The 17481-nt window shown below is 42.2% G+C and overlaps 1 protein-coding gene across 3 annotated transcripts in view; it reads right to left on the bottom strand.

The window, feature by feature from the left end:
• Positions 1-9: 9 nt before the first annotated feature.
• CPNE4 (copine 4) overlaps positions 10-17481 on the bottom strand; it is a 461395-nt gene continuing 443923 nt past the window's right edge. For all 3 annotated transcript variants that reach the window (XM_011374469.1, XM_023529672.1, XM_011375211.2), the window contains 5 exons: positions 15685-15739; positions 12621-12672; positions 10431-10564; positions 7186-7422; positions 10-1290 (listed from right to left, as the gene is read on the bottom strand). In XM_011374469.1, coding sequence (XP_011372771.1) covers positions 1156-1290; positions 7186-7422; positions 10431-10564; positions 12621-12672; positions 15685-15739 — 613 coding nt within the window. In that variant the 3' untranslated portion in view covers positions 10-1155. The remainder of the gene's footprint in view (positions 1291-7185; positions 7423-10430; positions 10565-12620; positions 12673-15684; positions 15740-17481) is intronic.

Raw genomic sequence — 17481 nt, 5'->3', positions numbered from 1 at the left:
TAATCTGGAAAATCAACTTGGTGGGCTACATTTCTGGGAAGCCACACTGCATGGCCATTTGCTATGGACAAGTCTCCACTGTTGTGGTTCTACTGAAGACTTTTTGAGGTCATTCCTGAGGATTGACATAAACATGGAACCATTCATGCAAGGTGTAAGATGCTTCCTTTGAGAAGGCAGGGGCCGGCTAGGAGGCACACTCCCTTGTCTGTTTAAGGAGGAGGTGTGACTGTAAAGCAGTGAGACTGATGTGGGGTATCCAGCTTCCGGAATCAGTTTCATTACTTTCTATTCCCACCTCAGAGACAGGCAGGACCTTTGTGCTACTGGCAAGGAAGAAGTGCCATACTCAAGCAGATTAGGTGCTGCCCTGTTTTGGATGATCTTTATGAACACACCCTAAAATCTAGAACCTCAGTACTCAGTGTGGTCTGAGGACTACATTGCATCACCTGGGACCTTCTTAGGGCTGTAGAACTTTGGGCCCATGCAGACCTATTGCATCACAGTCTGAATTTTTAACAAAATCCTCAGTTGATCTGTATGCACAGTAGAGTTAGACGTGCTGGGCTAAGTGCCCCAGATCCACGTCAAGAAGACGACCTCTAGGTGGACAAACCTCTTCTTCCGTAGAGAAACCATTCTCAGCAGGGGTGAATTATAGATAACAACTGCAAAAAACAGTGTGAGTGTTTTTTTTTTATTATTATTTTAAACATGCAAAATACAGTCCATGCATCTGCCATTTTGAAAAGTCTCTCATCCTATAGCAGATAAAACCAAATAAGTTTTGGCTATCAACGTTCAATAAATGTTTCAAAATGCTTTACAGTGTAAAGATAATAAGAAATTTAGCAAAATTTCAACAAACCTGTATAAAAAACGGATACAGATACCATTTTATTTCAAGGCGACATGCTGTAATGTAAAGAGTATGTTATAATTATTCGTGTGTGTTTGTAAAAAGTCTTTAACAATACAAGGGCTTAACAGATCCAGGCTTCAGGGCTACACATGCAAAAAAAATTGCTGGTTAGTTAAAAATCACCAAAACGTGCTATTTTTAAATGTGTATTTTTTTAAAGTACTGGAGTAGTAGAAGTATTAAATATTAGGAGGAATAGTATTTCAGAACTCTGTAAAAGTGAGTGGAGTTCATGGTGCTAGTGTCCTGGAAGACTCATACATTTCTGATGAACATTTTGGCTTAATCCCTTTGCCGTTGTAATAGTCCACAACTTGGTTTGGGACTTCAGCCAACACGCTCTTTGCCAGGGCAGCTGGAGATGCCTGCAGGGAAGAAGAAATCACCGTGACTTTGGCACCTAGCCACAGCAGTCTGATCAAGAGTCCTGTCCTGAGCAGTTAGCCTCTCTCATTCATTCAATCATTATGTGTCGAGGGTCTACTCCAAGCATGAGGTGTCAGATCCTTGGAAAATGAATCATTAATTTCCTAATTATATTTTTTTCATTCCTGTCTCAAAACATAAAACTACTCACATCTGAATATTGGTGAAAGTTGGATGGTGAAATGAATTGTCTTGCAATTTTGTTTCTGATTGATATTCAATTCCAGACAATTTTATTCAAGGCACTATGGTCTATGGGGTCTATGGTTCTTGCTATTAGGGAAGTTACAATCGTACGAGGAACCTGGTGTAGCCAAAATTAACCCTGCTATGAGGTAGAACATGACACAGACCAGCAGCATCACATCACATGAGAGCTAATTAGAAATGAAGAAACTTGGACTCATTCCAGAGCTACTAAATCAGAATCTGCATTTTAACTTGATGCCTGTGTGATTTCTATACATATGAAATTTGAGAAGCACTGCTCCAGAGTCGCATTGTGTGACCAGAGCAAAGAAGACTAAGTCATCTTGGAGGAAATCAGAGCAGGCTCCCAGGAGGAGATCGCATTTAAGTTGGGCATGTTTTAAAATGTAGAGGAGGGGATTGGCATTTGATCATTTTAGGGACAGTGAGTCATCTGATGGGGCTGAAGGAAGTGTGTGTGTGTGTGTGTGTGTGTGTGTGTGTGTTGAGGATGCAGGATTGGCAGGGCATTCGATTGGAAAATTAACTTCATGCCAGGTGATGGAGGGACTTGAATATCGCTACGCTAATTAACGTAGTGTTTATTCTATCAGCATTTTGGCCCCACTGTATGATTTGAGGCAGAGGAAGGTAGAGATTGATATTCTGCATGGACTCTGGAGTCATGCAGAGCTGTCTTCTGACTCTGGTATTCAGTACTAACTGCTCAACCCCTGGACAAGCAAAACTGCCCGAGCCTCACTATGAGCCTCATTATAAATACTGAAATGTTTGAAAACTTGAAGCAGAGTGACCAGTTAAAAAGTGTTTGAGATTCCTCAAGGAAGAACCAGAAGGAAAGAAGATGGACTAAATGCCAGATGACCTGGTTTCTAGCTCTTTCCTTTCTCTGTGGCTTGTCACTCAGCCATTCAACTTTGCTAAGTCCTGGTGTTATTAGAGACAAAATAGGAAAAAATAAGAATTCATTGCATTTCGCAGGATTTTTAGGAGGCTAAGAGACACTGAAAATACTGTGAGTTTTTCTGAAGTGATCCCTCATATTTTGAAGTTGTGATAGCACGTTGGACATTGGACATCCATTAATGCTCTTGCACAAATAACTGCTCAGGGTTGAGGTAGATACAGAAGTTATTCCCACCTTTTCTCTCTGGCAATCTCTCATATAGAGGTTAGAAAGCCAAATACTTGAGTTCCCAGCCACCCTTGCATCTTGGGATATTCATTTGACCCAGTTTCATTATTTGAGATATAAGTGGAAATTTCTTGGAAGGTGCTTCTTGGAAAGTTTTTCTTTTCTGGTTAAAGAAGACAGACACAGTTGGCTTTGTTTTCCTTCCCTCTTCCTTCCTTGAACTAGAATATGATTGCTGGAGCTATGGCAACTGTTTTATCATTGTGAGTAAATAGCAAAGGGAATAATCAAGTGCTGGCCTTGACACTCCTAAATCACTGAAAACAAACAAACAAACAAAAAGGAATGTCAGCAGCCTCCAGCCCCTAACTACTAGTTACACGAGAAAAACATATTTGTACCTATGTCATCCATGGTTTCTCATCTTTGGTTCTCTTGCTACTTTGGGCCAAATAATTCTTAGCGTGGGGGACTCTCCTGTGCATTGTAGGATGTTTACCAACATCCCTGGCCTCTATCCACTAGATGTGAGTTAGGTACTCCGCAACTGAAACCAACTGAAAAATGTGTTCAAACATTGCTAAATGTCCCCTTTGGAGCAAAGTCACTCTTAGTTAAGAACCAGTCATGTGATCCACTGTAAGATGGATTTGCTGCTCTTTGGAGATGAAAACGTTCCCAATCAGTGCTGTCAAATAGAACTTGCTGCAGTGATGGAAATTCTCTACACCTGTGCTGTCCAACATGGTGGCCACTAGACACATGCAATTAGTGAACCCTTGAAGTGTGGCTAGTGCAACTAAAACTTGAAATGTTAATAAATTTAATTTTTTAAATTAAATTTGGATAGCACTCCTAAGCGATTCTCCCATCCCTTTGCATGCCTGTGCTCATGGTCGTGGTGAGCAAATAGGTCTTGGGGACATCAATTGGTTAGGAAAAGGCCAAAAATGTGAAAGCAGCTGATAATGATAGCTGTATTTATTAACCACCTACATGGCCCAGGCTCTGTGCTAAACTTTATGTAGACACCATCTTTAATCTTCCAATGTGTGTCATTTGTCTCATTTTACAGATGAAAATCTGTGGCACAGAGAGGTTAAATAACTTGCCCAGAGTCACATAGCTCAGAGCCTTTGCCCTGTTCACTTAAAATCTCTTAGTTATCATGCAGAGCAGAAAAAGAGAGAGAACTCATGAGTTATGAGGTTATATGAACTGTATCGGTTCCTCACCTTTCGTTTTATCTATGGCTTATTGAATTTAGTACGGATTAGTCTGGATAATGAAATGGTTGTCAAAATCTAATTTGAAATCCATGAAGATAAGGTGGACGATATGCTCCTGGCATTCTGCTTTATCCCCCACAGAACAGCTAGAGCCTCTGTGTAGCACAGAGGCAGGGAGCGATGGCTTACTCCCTTTGCCCTGATCAGCGAACTTTCCTTTTTGCCAATGCCCCTTAACTCCTTGCTTACCAAGGCTCTGTCCTTTCTAGTATATCCAGCTCAAGCAGTGAGGTTTTCCTCATGGCTATTTCTGCCTGCTCTGAAGTCCTGTAGCAACATTTTAGCCCTTTTCAACCACCCACAGACTGCTTAGCATGGGATTTTTCTGTTGACACCTATGTCCCAACCATGCAATTCTCCGGTAAATTCCTCGAGGCCTGGACCCATGGCTTTATTATCTCATTGGGGTCCCAGGGCTAGCATATACCTTGCACAGAGAAGGCACTCCATGAGTGTTTGGGAAAGAGGAAGAGGCCTGGGGTAGAGGCTGGAATCTTGCATGGCTCAGTGGCTTTGTTTTATCACATAGATGTGTGTGTGTGTGTATGTGTGTGTGTGTGTGTGTGGTATGTAGGGGGCAGAAAAGGGGTGGTTTGGGGAAGTGCATAATTCTCCTAGGGAGTGAGTTCTTTGATTCCTCTTTACACAGGCAAAGTTATGGATGGTGGTCTGTAATTACTTCCATCTGGTTGATAAAATGAGATAGGACATAAAAATCTGGAAGAACACCCTTCTCTCCACTTTGGACATCAGGCAACTAAGATTCATTGATGAACACAACTGCAGTGCATTCGGCCTGCCCTAGCACCTCCTTCCTTATAGAGTAGGAGTCCCCAACCCCTGGGCTGCAGACTGGTACTGGTCAGTGGCCTGTTAGGAACTGGGCTGCACAGCAAGAAGTGAGTGGCGGGCGAGGGAGTGAAACTTCATCAGTATTTGCAGCTGCTCGCCAGCGCCAGCATCACCGCCTCAGCTCCACCTCAGACCTTCAGGCATTAGATTCTCATAGGAGCACTGTTCCCTGGTGCCGAAAAAGGTTGGGGACTGCTATTAGAGGACGCCACTCCTTGCTGTCCACATGTAGACAATCTGAGGACTTGGTGAATCTCTTTCATCTGATGGATGGTTTCATTTGGAAACCTCCTCCTTGGGCAAGTGGAAGGTGGGCTATGGTGGTGAGTCACCCCTCACGCATGCTCACTGCCCATGAGTCTGTAGGGGGATTAGGTGTTGCTTCCGTTACTTGGAACTCCCTCTGCAGTCAACTCGGTAGCCAAGAATTGACTTTATGCTTCTTTAATGATTCTAATTACAGTGAAGCACTCCTTAAGAGGAGAATCAAAATTGTGTGGCAGTACAGTTATGAGCAATAGCTCATCGTTCAAGGAGCCCTGGAGTGTGAATGACCTCCCTACATGGTCATGAGATCTAGGGCTCAGGATTTATCTGAATACTGGCTTTAAAGCCTGTCCCAAGTAGGCAGCAGAACAAATGGCAATTCAGGAAAAGCACAGGTCAAAGGCTCTGATGCAGGCCCTGGGGCTTATCTATCTGTATAAACAATCTCATCCATCCTTCCAGCCCCTATACTTACACTGACTCAGTGTACCTGGGGTCCCTGCATGGGCCCAAACTGGGATTCAGATGCGCCTGGACATATCTAATAAACTGGCCAGGACAATATCAGGAATTCATCTGAATGAGGGTTTTTGGCCAGAGGACAAAGGCTTTTCCAAAAAAGCATCAGGAGAGAAAGCTTGGAGTGGATGCATAGCGCATGTCCCTTCCTCTCTGAGACCCTGAAAAACTGACTTCGGGCCTAAAGACCGAGGGGCTGTAGTGGAAGCTGAAGATGTTTCCAGCAGGGATCCTGGAGATGTGGTGACACAGACTTTGCTACATTAACCAACAGTCCAGGTGACAGAGGAGTCACTGCAACATGGAAAGGAGAGGATTTCCAAGGGGACTGCAGAGTTGCTTCAGGCACTGAGGATTCTGGCGATTACCTCGTGTGGGGGCAGCTCAAGTTCACTTACCAGCCACTGGGAGTGGTATTGCTGGCACTACTAGCTGTGCAGAGGGCGAGGCTGGAGTGGGTAGCAGGGACTGGGAGATGCTCTGCTCTTGAGCAAATTTCACAAGCATGCACAGAACAAAAGATCACAGAGTGCTGTCTGTGACAGCCCACGTTACCTGCGAGGACTCCCAGACACCTCTGGAGGAGGCTCTGAAGGCTTCTTCAGGGCCACCACCAGCCCCGAGAAAGCCTTTGTATGAATCAGAGAAGGTGTTCCTCTGGAACCCCATAAGAGCAGGATTACTATCAAAACTGTAAAGGCACCCCTTTCTTCGTGGAGTTAATAATTATCCAAAATTTGGAAATGCAAAAAAACAAAAAACAAAAAAAACCAACCACTTGTTACTGAGTACTTTTTGATGCCACACTAAATCTCCTGCTTTAGGGTCATCAAGGAAATGTGACACTGCTCAATTTAGTATTTATTATTGATTAGAGCCCAAGGCTGTAAAGCTAGATATTAACTTATAGAAAACTGAGATTTCTGTCCAGTAGAGAAGGTCATCAAAAGCCTATATTTTTAAACCTTTTGGTCATTAACCAAATTTGAATCTGCCCTAGCAAACTTACTTCAGCATTTTCCCCACTAACCATAACCGTTTTATATCCTCCTTTGAACTAGCTTTGTCATCTTACTGGTTCCCTCCTTAATGAGTTAAATAAATCTTTCATGCTGCTTACTATATATTTATAGAGGATATATGTTTAAAAATATACTTTGCCAAGGCAAACACAGGCCTCTGTCAGGGCACATGGCTTGTCAAACAGAACCGAGGATCTGAATTTCAACTTCTCCTTGCTTCATTGGCCAGGTTCCCTGGGGCAGCCCTGTCCACCTGTACATGGCAGCCCTGAGGGAACCAGGAACCCTAAACTATATATGGATGGAGGCAAGTGCCTGTGAAACGTTGGCTAAAATAGTTGGCATGACTTCTCATCTCTAATTCAGAGTTACACTTTTATCTTTAAAGAGTAAAGTTCTACATATCCTGTGTGGGAGATGGCCTGGCCTAGGCAGGGACAGTTGGCATTGCTTTACTACAAACTGGTGGAGATGTGTCGGGAGAGAGCTTCTTTTGGTTCTGCTCTCTCCCATGGGAAGCCCCCACAGAGATATGCATACGTGTTTGAAGTTTCTGAAGGGCACGAACTGAACGATGTCTCGAAGGACTGGCTCTCCCTTGGGCGACCTCAGGATCCCATCGTCACCATCCAGCATCTGCATGTCGCTGAAGTCGGCATTGCCCACGCCCACGATGATGACCGACATGGGGAGGTGAGAGGCGTGGACGATGGCCTCCCGGGTGTCAGCCATGTCTGTGATGACACCATCGGTCAGGATCAGCAGGATGAAGTATTGCTGCCATCAACCAGGTGCCAGGCGACGATGGGGACGGAGAGGTGGGGGACACAAGAACAACACCAGTTATGTGCCGGGGTGGTTTCGGTGCACACCGACTACAGCAATAGTGACAACACACTTTTTTTGAGTATCTATGTAGACAGCTCTAACGACTTAAGGTAATGATAAATGGGGCTTCACAGCAGGCACAGCCATTGCAGGTTAATATTAATAATCACCTTAGGGACAGTTACGAAGCACGGTGTGTTAGAGCAGCAGAGAGAAGAGTAGGGAGGTCTGGCTTCAAAACCTCATTCTGTGAGATCCTGGGAAAATCCCTGAGTCTTCTGGGCCTCAGCTTCATCTCTCGCATGAGGAGTAGGACTAGATCATTTGTATGGCCCTCTTCAGCTTAGAGATTTTTAAGAGTCTAAAGCTGGACCGCCCAATACAATAGCAGCTAGCTCCATGTAACTGCTGAGCCCTTGAAATGTGCCCAGAGCCATGGAGGAATTGAATTTTTAATTTCATTTCATTTAAATAAATTTAAATTTAATTTTAAAAATGGATACCTGATTCAGTTATTGGAAGCCTTTTAAGTAGGTTTGGAACAACTCAAATATGCAAATCTATTTTCTCAACTATTAATTAATAAAGTCTAAATAAAGATCAAGTATTTGTGATGACAATTTAACATCCAAATTAAGATGATGTAAGTATAAAGCACACACTGGATTTTGAAGACATAGTACAAAAAAAAGGAATGTAAAATGTTTTATTAATTTTTATATAGAGCACATATTAAAATCAAATTATTTTGTACATTTAATAACACTTCTGAGAAGAGGTCCATGGGCTTTGCCAGCTGCTAATGAAAAAGGTTAGGAATACCTGATCTGAAGAGATTGTCAGGATTCTAGAATCTGATCTGGGTTTAACACAGCCAGAGGTAATAGGCTGCAGACTACTGGATCGGAACCCTGATGGAAATTTCCAACAAAGCTAGCACTTACAGGTGCTTCCAAAGCCAGGCTAGAAAAATGCTCATGGATGAAATATTATAGCCTCTGAATGTACTTGATGTCCTATTTAGATGAATGTACTTGATGTCCTATTTAGACTTTTTTTTTTTTCATTCTAGAAGAGTTCCATAAAATCGAGGAGAAAATCCTACAGCCACAGGCTCCCTGGCCCAACTTGCATAATCTGTTCAAGCTTAAGACCCTTAGCAATCAGCGATAATAAGGGGACCACACATTGTTCAAAGAACAAGAGACACTTCTGGGGAAAAGCATCACTGTTCCTGGCCTACTGGGGTCACTAATTTGAGGTATGTGGATTAGATACTTCCTTTACCAATTCTTGATCTGTCCTTACAGAGCAAACTACCTGTCCTTGGGGGAGTGAATGATGGCCAAAAACTCATGCTTACTTATATCAGGCCTGAATCCAGACCTGTGGCAGCCTGTTCTCTTTTTACTCTTATTGGTCCTGGTACCTCAGAGGGGCCAAGATGATTTTCATTTTCAATCTGGGCTCCAGGGCACCCTGGGCATACCTTGGGTGCTTTTGGAGATAAAGGTATAACGGAGAACAGACAAATTTAGACCCATCTCTTAGTCCAGATTTAGCAAGAACAGCCTGTTTTCTTAAAATTTATTTTATATGTTGATTTTTCTGAGCAAGGTATTATTTGAAGAATTTGAATTTGAAATTCTAATGATAAAAAAGGTTAAAAAATAAAATGAAATACTGATCCTGTCCAACCCTTATTCCCAAATCTTGTATCTGTGAGGATTCAAATTTGCTCCAAGTCCTCTGTAGGTTTAACAAGATGAAGATACTGTTGACTTTGAGAAGTATAATTTTAGAGGAATGTTGGGGAATAAAGTCTGGTATGAATGGAGAAACCAATGAGAGGAGAGACTGAGACAGTGAATATGGGCAACTCTTTCATTGAATTTTGCTCTAAAGGGAAGTAATGTAAGGCACCAAAGTTAAAGGGTAACGTGGTGTCAAGGGAGAGATTTTAAGTTAAACAGGAGATATTATAGACTGTTTTATATGCTAATGGAAATAAGTCATCAGTAGAAAGGGAGAAAATAGATATGGAGAAAGAAGGAATATAGCTGCTGGGTCCATGTCCTTGGATAACTGAGAGGGGATGCGCTTCAGCACACGAGAGAAGAGGCTGGCATTAGATACGAGCCTGGTTCTCCATCCATTCTAACATGAGGGAAGGCTGAGAACATGGGCACAGCGCAAGTAGCTTAGATGAGCTGATATGAGAAGGTGAGGGAGTAGTTTATTATTTTCCTTATGCAAATGCAATCTCTTGGAAGCTCAGATAAAATCAGAGAAAATTTCAGACTTCAGTAATATCTTACTAAATCTGAAAAAAGTCATAAAGCTTAAAAAAATTTATCAACACCATTAAAAGTGATAATAGAAAAGTTATTATGGTAATATATTTAACTTTAAAATGGTAGGGAAAAAATTTTGTCTGTCCTCGTAGCCTTGCTGTGCATTTTTCTTAAAACCGTGACTAGGATATAAAACAAACCTTTGCTGTGATGTTTTGTGTTGCTGCACTTGATCACTAGGGAGGAGAATCACCCATTTTTTACTTCTGTTTTGCATTACCTCCATCTGTAGTATGGGTACATTGGAAAGCAAGTTTATTTTTGGACAGTTTTTTTTTTCTTCCCAGAAACATAATGTGGGCATGATGTATACCCGAGCGAATATAGTAACTTCCATTGTTGAGTGTCTCCTCTATTCAGGTCATGTTGCAGACATTTGAGATGTGTCATCTCTAAGCCCCACAATAACCCTACAGAGATGGGTATGATTATCCCAATTTTACAGATGAGGAGACTGAGCATAGGGGGTGATTAAAGCACTTGTCCAAACTCACTCAGGTAGAAATGCTGGAATTTATTGTCGGAGTGGAATGGGTGCTATGGACAACATCTAGTTGAGGCAGGGAAAACGGCCATTAGTAGGTGAATCGCCTCGCTCCTTACCGATGCCTCCTTGGTGTTAGTCTCCTCTGATGCTGACTTGGCAACCTTCTGAATGATGGGGGCAATGTTGGTGGGACCATAGAGCTGGAGCTTAGGAAGGCAGCTCTGATAGGCTTCCACAACTCCTTGAATTCCTAAGGTGAGATTGCCAAAGAGCAAAAGCCCCATCAAATGCATTTGTAATCAAACACATACACAAATAAAGCATTAAATTCCCCCCAAAGAGTTCTCATCGATGTCACATTTATGCTCGTAAGAAAAAAAAAATACCGCATCACTGGTGTTGTTGCCTCTACCCCCACTAAAATCATGCTCTTTGATGGCTCAAATCAATAGCGATCTTTTTTCACAAACTTTTCTTCAATATCCCACTTCACACACAAGATTTCATTAGATCCTCATAGCATAATGAAATAGATGATATACCCATTTACAGGTGAAAAACCTGAGAGGCAAGTCAGCTTTAACGCTTCTCTCATTTTCATACCATTTTGTTGACTCTACTGTAGTGTACACCACTTGGGTTACCTATGAAATTATGTGTGACTGTCCTTGTGAGCAGGAATCATGATTTACTCCCTCAAAGACCTTGAGGGAGGTTGGGGACATGGTAGCTGCTCACCAAATGTGTGATAGATGAGTAAAATGGCATAACCATCCACTGGGGATTGTAATATAGAGGAATGACATTCACCATCATGGTCAACCCCTCGTTTAAAGTGGGGCTCCCAGCCTGAGGCCGAGGAAATAATAAAGGGTGGGACTCTGCTAGAAAAGGCAGCCCTGACTGTGTAGCTTCTTTTATGAGTCCTGATTGCACATTTGATATTATAATCATGATCTCACAATGAGAATCCCATCACGCATGATTTTTATTCAAATGGCTCTTCTTGGTGTCTGTGCCTGTGTTACCTCTGTCTTCTATTTCAGTTCACCCTCCTATGCCTTTCTAAGCTGAAACAGTCCTCTGGTCCTGTTTTTAGCCGGAGGAATTCAAACAAGCCACTCCTTGGAGATGGTTCTCCACACCCACCATGCACTGCAAACCAGCTCTTGGGTATTCTGGATAAGCAAGATCTGTCTGTTCTGCTTGTACACACAGGCTTACAACCCCACCGAAAATGAATCCTCTCTGCCCTGCCCCAAAGCCCGTCATTCTAAAGATAGATGTCAAATCACTATGCAGCTTGGTTCTGAAGTTAAGTGATAGTGGACAGAAGATCTGTATCTTTTTTGGCTCTTGAGTGTTTGCCTAAGATAAGCAAGTTGGATTTCTCTGTCAAAAGTATCAGGCAAATAAATTCGAAGACTATGAAACAGATGAACATTGAGTATGTATTTCATTTTGCTTTGGTGAAAAAACATTCTTATAGTTTAAGAATGGGACAGTTGGGGGTGAATAAAGTCTAAACTTTAGTAAACTTGAGGTGGGGGATCAGGAGAGAGAATAATGGCAGAACGGAGATTGGGTCTCAGAGGTTATTATGCACAGACTCAATGATATTGGTGTCATGTTCTTGGACATTAAGTGTTAAATTGGTGAAATAAACTGCTGAATGCTTTACACACCCCACTGGATTTGAATTAACCCTGGTTCAGCCCCCTTTTCCTTGAAAAGAAGGAGAAGAGAGAGAGATGAACATTTCTAACTACCCTATTATAAATATGTCTTACAATCTTCATAGCAACAGGTATAATTGTCTCCATCAGTTACTTAGAAAGCGGGAAAAATAATTCTAGGATAAAATTTATCCTAATTTCATCATCATGATTTTGTGGAATTGTGTTTGGGAACTTCTAGCTGGAAATAATGGAACATGAGCCAAAGCCTTTGAGAAAACTTTTTTCTGGCACAAAACCATGAAGCTACTTCTTTGAAGTTACTGCAGCTATATGTTTTGCCAATATGCTTGAAGCATCAAATGATTTCCATGTCCTCTCTCTCAACCTGTCACTTATATCTTCATAGAGAGGAAGTTATAAAAAAAAATATACACTTGATGAAACCTTGGAAAGCAGAAAGAGGGGTATCATCACTGACCATCAGGTGAACCTCCCCCCAATGTTTTTTGGCAAGAGAAATCAGAATTGGTATCAACATTCTTGCTGTAAGCTCAAGGCCTCTTTTGCATTCTGTCTTTCCAGGTCTTATTTTTCTGCTGTCATTATTTCTTTTACATTGTGATTTACCTGCACATTCTGGGTTGTCTTCATTAAAGTTGATTGCAAAGTCATGAGAGACCTAGACACCAATTAGAATTTAAAAAAGGAAGAAAGGAGAATTACAACTCTAATCCAATAAGGAGGCACTGGAGTTTAGAAGTTTGCAAACAAACGCCCATCACATTCGTTAGGTGCTAAGCAGCAGGGACCATTTTAAGCCTTCACACGATCAATCCGAGATGGATTCTAAGTTCCCCGTGGAGTTGAGGTGACAGGAAATATTTCTAAAATCAGATAAATGCTGGCAGGAGGGGAGAATAACTCATATTTTAAAAAAATCCAAGAAGAGAGTTCAGAAAACTGTGACCCCAAATAACGTGCAGAAAGAACTGGCCATAGACTGAAGACCTAGATTTGGGTGAGCTCTATTTGAATCCAGTGATAAAAAAAAAAAAAAAAAAAAGATAACTCAGCACCATGTCTGCTCAATATGGTGATGGTTATATTGGCTTCAGCTAAGCCGCTGACATTTAAGGCTCCTTCTAACAATATGCAGAAGCATAGGACAGCAGGATTTCTACATACAAACAAGTGAAATAGACTCTACTCTACTTTTGGAAAAGTCATAAAGTAATCTATCTTGTAACCTTCCAAAATAAATATCTCTACCTGGCAGGACCTATCATAAGGTCTAATAACACACTTCTTTCTAAAATCCAATAAACCAAGAGGGATGTCTTGGCATCTGGACATGAGTGATCTGGACATCATTTAAGATTTTAAAGAGACTTCCATTTCAAAGCTTCTTTCCAAGCTCTGACTCTCCTGGGGGCTAGAAAATAGGTTATTGTGTTAAAAGTCCTCTCTTAGTGGGAGGTCAGAGCTGATGTCAGTTCACACCTAGCTCATATTCCCTTACCCTTAGCACTTCCAGGCAAGTCAGCTGACTCCTAACATCTTTTCTGCTTCATTTACCTGACATTTTGGGGGGGGGGTAGGGGTGGGTGCGTGGGCTCTGGAGTCTGCTTTGCCTGCCCAAGTGACAGGCTAAAAGTGGTGGGGAATTAATGTTCCTTGGGAGCAGCCCTTTCTCAGTGGCTGACAGTAGATGGTAAACCAATAACCCAGCCCCCTTATCCCTTGGGGTCTCTTGTGTGCTCCATGTTGTCTCCCGGGTCCCCAGCAGGATTAAGCTCTGCTGCCCACTGGCTGGTTAGGGTACCCTGTGCTGACTTCCTCTCATTTCCCCACTCTCTACTGAGGTTTCCTCCGCCTCACAAATAAACTACTTGTGTCCAAATCCTTGTCTCAAGGTCTATCTCCAGGAGAGTGCAAACTAAGATAGAGGTGCTTATGGCTCAGTTTCAAGGCAAATGCTGAGATTTTATCCTAAAGAAGTAAATTGAGGTGACTTCATAAACTCACCAGGGGCACCTGATCTGCTGAGATCATCAGTGCCTGTCTGGAGCAGAGGGGAAATTAGGCATGGAAAAGGAGTATTTGAGTAGCTTTGGGGGAGCAGAGTGAGGAGATGTGAGGGGAGCCTGGTGGGACAGCAGAAATACGAAGTTAGCTAATAGGCAAAGAACAGCCAGAGGACAGGGGAGCATGAGGACTTCAGAAACACAGCAGGAAGAATAAGCTATGTCAGAAGGAGACCAGGTAGATGTCATGGATGAGGAAAGGAAGGCCTGGAACAAGGTGTCCTCAGCCATGCTAGGCCCAGCTGAGACCAGAATACTCGGTGGGGATGTGGAGGGGGATGCTTAAGCATCTCTGGGAAATAAAACTGGGGGTGGCATGCCAGTCTCGAGGTTCAACAGCTCTTTGAAGAAGGTGTGCGTCCACCTGCCCTCATTCTGGAACTGATAGCCCATCTGAAAGGGTATCCTCAGCTCTGGCTAATTCTTGTATGTGGAATCTTAGTTTAAGTGTTGCCAGGCCTTTCAGTTTTTCTGAAGAAGCCAGAAATCTGACAATTTATATGAAATTGCCTAAATCTAAAAAAAAAAATTTGTATCAACTGTAATACATGTGTGGCTTAAATAATGTCTGCAGGCTACAAGTTGACGACTCCTGTTCTATATGCTTCCTCCCCATGTGCTCTATTTCCAACAAATGTTTCTAGAATTCTGTCGGCATGCTCAGCAGGGAGGCTGGTGTGGAATACAAGGTAAACGGGGAGGACAGGTCAGGGAGACATGTCACTCCAACCCTTGCTCACTCCAGCAGTAACAGAGACCTGGATTCTCTCTTTCAAAAAGGACACAGAAGGGGAAGGCCCTTCATCCGACAGAGCCGGCGGGGAGTAAATGTGGGCATCTGCATCCTGCCAGGTGCTGCCAGTAAAAGAGAAGCTGATGATTGGTCAGTGTTGCCTGCACTTAGCTCAAACCTCAGAGGCAGGGGCAGGGACCCTGCTACCTCTCCAAGGCCCTTGCCTGTGAGAGAGCTGAGTTCTCTGTGGAGAGTGTCGCTTAATAGCTTCGGATACACTGCAGTAAAGTGCCTCGGCTCCACTGCAGGGCCAATCTCTCTGCACAATCTTTGCCTTCTTTGTGTCATGAGGAATCAGTGTCAAAACCAAATAGGATTCCAATGTCCTCATAGGAAGCTTTCAGCTTCTCAATTCTCTAAGCCAGAGTGTTTCTATCTTTGAGATTTCTCTGTGTCTCTCACATAAGACTGGTGCTGAGAGAATGGGGATGAGGGAGTCTATAGACCTCATTGTCATAGACTTTCATAGTTGGTATTGTCAATAGGATCTTTCTCTAGGAGACAGTTGAAGAGATAGCTACTGAGCCACTGGAGATCAACTTTTTGAGTGTTTTCTCAGCCTCTGACCATACTATATAAAAAGCTAAACAAAGAAATCCTTCATTTAGACCTCTGAGAAGACCCATCCAGACTACCAGAAGATTGGGTTTCATCAAAAGACAGGCTCTGAGGACCTAATCTCGCTGGTTCTGAAGATGATTTCTGAGTCTTTGGACCACGCTTTGTAATTACATCAAGTTCCCAAAGAGTGAGACTCCTGTGGCGGAAACCCAAGTTATCTTTTGGCGACAGCAAAGCGTCTCTTCTCACTCACCGTGTATTCTGGGGGTATCCTGGCACCGAACCCAAAGGCTGGGAACATTTTGTCACTGAAATAAAAAAAAAGAAGTTGTTTCATTTATCATTTAATGAGGAAGAAAACCATGAACCTATATTACCTCTCTAGGTATGCCAGCTCATGCTTCTTAATTATCTATGATAATAGGGGATAGCAGTAGCATAGGTAATTAAAATCAAGAAATAATCCCCAGAGTTCATTATAGTCATTAGTCTATAACTTTCTTCTTTAACTCTTTGCTAGATTTGATATCAAGGAATAAAATGGCCTAAGACTTCCTCACCTCCCCTACTCTGGTATTTTGTCTCTTTTGAAAAGTGACCATAAATTAGGTAACTCCTATGGTTGACTGTGTTAGGATCTTTTGTATACATTGTCTTTTAAAATCCTATTGAGAGAGATTATTATTCCTATTTTACTAGTGGGGAAATGCCTTGAGAGGTAAAGAGACTTGTCCAAGATCATGCTGCTAGTTAGAGCCAGGGTCCAAATCCAGATAAGTGTGAATCCAAGGGGAAATTAAAAAACAATGGAAGCCTGGCTAACTGACAGAGCTTGGTTCCATCTACAGGACTCATTGTATCCACTACTTTATTTCATACAAGCAGCAGTAAATTTCTTACATGCCTTTTCTTGTCTCCTGAATTCAAAGGGATGTCGTTTTTATATTAATATCTTTATATATTCACTGCCTTCATGCCCCAAACTGCCTCTTGTCACTACCCTCGGGATGATACCTGCCATAGAGTGTGTGCTCAATAAATATTTAATTACTAGACAACCGTGAATTGAATCATTAGGAGGTGGCTATATGAAGAAGAAAAAATTCTTGTGAAAACTTATGAGAGTCACATATATGTCCTTTGGCTTGGTTTCTCTTATGCATATTGAAATTTCTCTCTTAATTTATTCATTCATGTATGTTGTATCTTAACCCTAACTTTACTGTATTATAGATAAGAAGATGGGAAGGAAAAGAATTAACATTTATTGGTACATACAATGTGCCAGGCATTGTGCAAGGTGATGAACATATCTATTTAATTCTCAGCCTCTGAAGGTCCATCTACTTATGATTCCCATTTTACAGATGAATAAACTGAGTTTCAGAAAGGCTAAGAAAGAGTCTCAGAAAGCCTTAGGTATTTCCCAGGGAGGACTGTGTGATTCCAAAGTCTGTGCCTTTTCTATTATACAGCATGAAATGTGATTTCTTTCTGGCACCTCCAGCAACAGGGCCCCCTGAGCAGACAACAAATAAGACTCTGTCTTTGAGCAGATTTTATGCTGTCGGGGGATGGGTGCAATGGGGTTCTGGAATATCGCTCTTGTCAGAGGGCATGTGCTTCTCATGCCAGCTACCTTTTACTTTCTCTCTCATTAAAAATGCAACTGAGATTTGTTCTTGGAACAACGTCTGCATTTCTCAGTTCTTTGCAGAGTTAGTCAAGGAGAAAAGAAAATTCAGATTAAGGCTCACCGTCCCTGAGCATCTCTGTAAGCAAAAGGGACGCCCGCTTCCAGGTTGACTGAGGGTCGAAGTAGCAAAGCCAGAATCTCACTCATCACAATTGAACAGATTTAAAGGTCAAAGCCAATAATGGCTTTGATAAAACTTCACCAAAACATAGCCAATGTGACCACATTTGCAGTAGGGGTTGGGAGATACAAGGAAGCCAGAATTTTTTGAGATCAAAGTCTAAATTCTCCAGAAACTCACCAGCTTCTCCTTTTCTTCACTATTGTATAGATGTGGGCTTTGCGGTACATTGC

This window comes from Pteropus vampyrus, unplaced genomic scaffold (genome assembly GCF_000151845.1).
Source record: "Pteropus vampyrus isolate Shadow unplaced genomic scaffold, Pvam_2.0 Scaffold1, whole genome shotgun sequence".
Taxonomy (NCBI): Eukaryota; Metazoa; Chordata; class Mammalia; order Chiroptera; family Pteropodidae; genus Pteropus; species Pteropus vampyrus.
The sequence above is the reverse complement of the archived record's forward strand: the minus strand, read 5'-3'. Positions and strand labels throughout refer to the sequence as shown.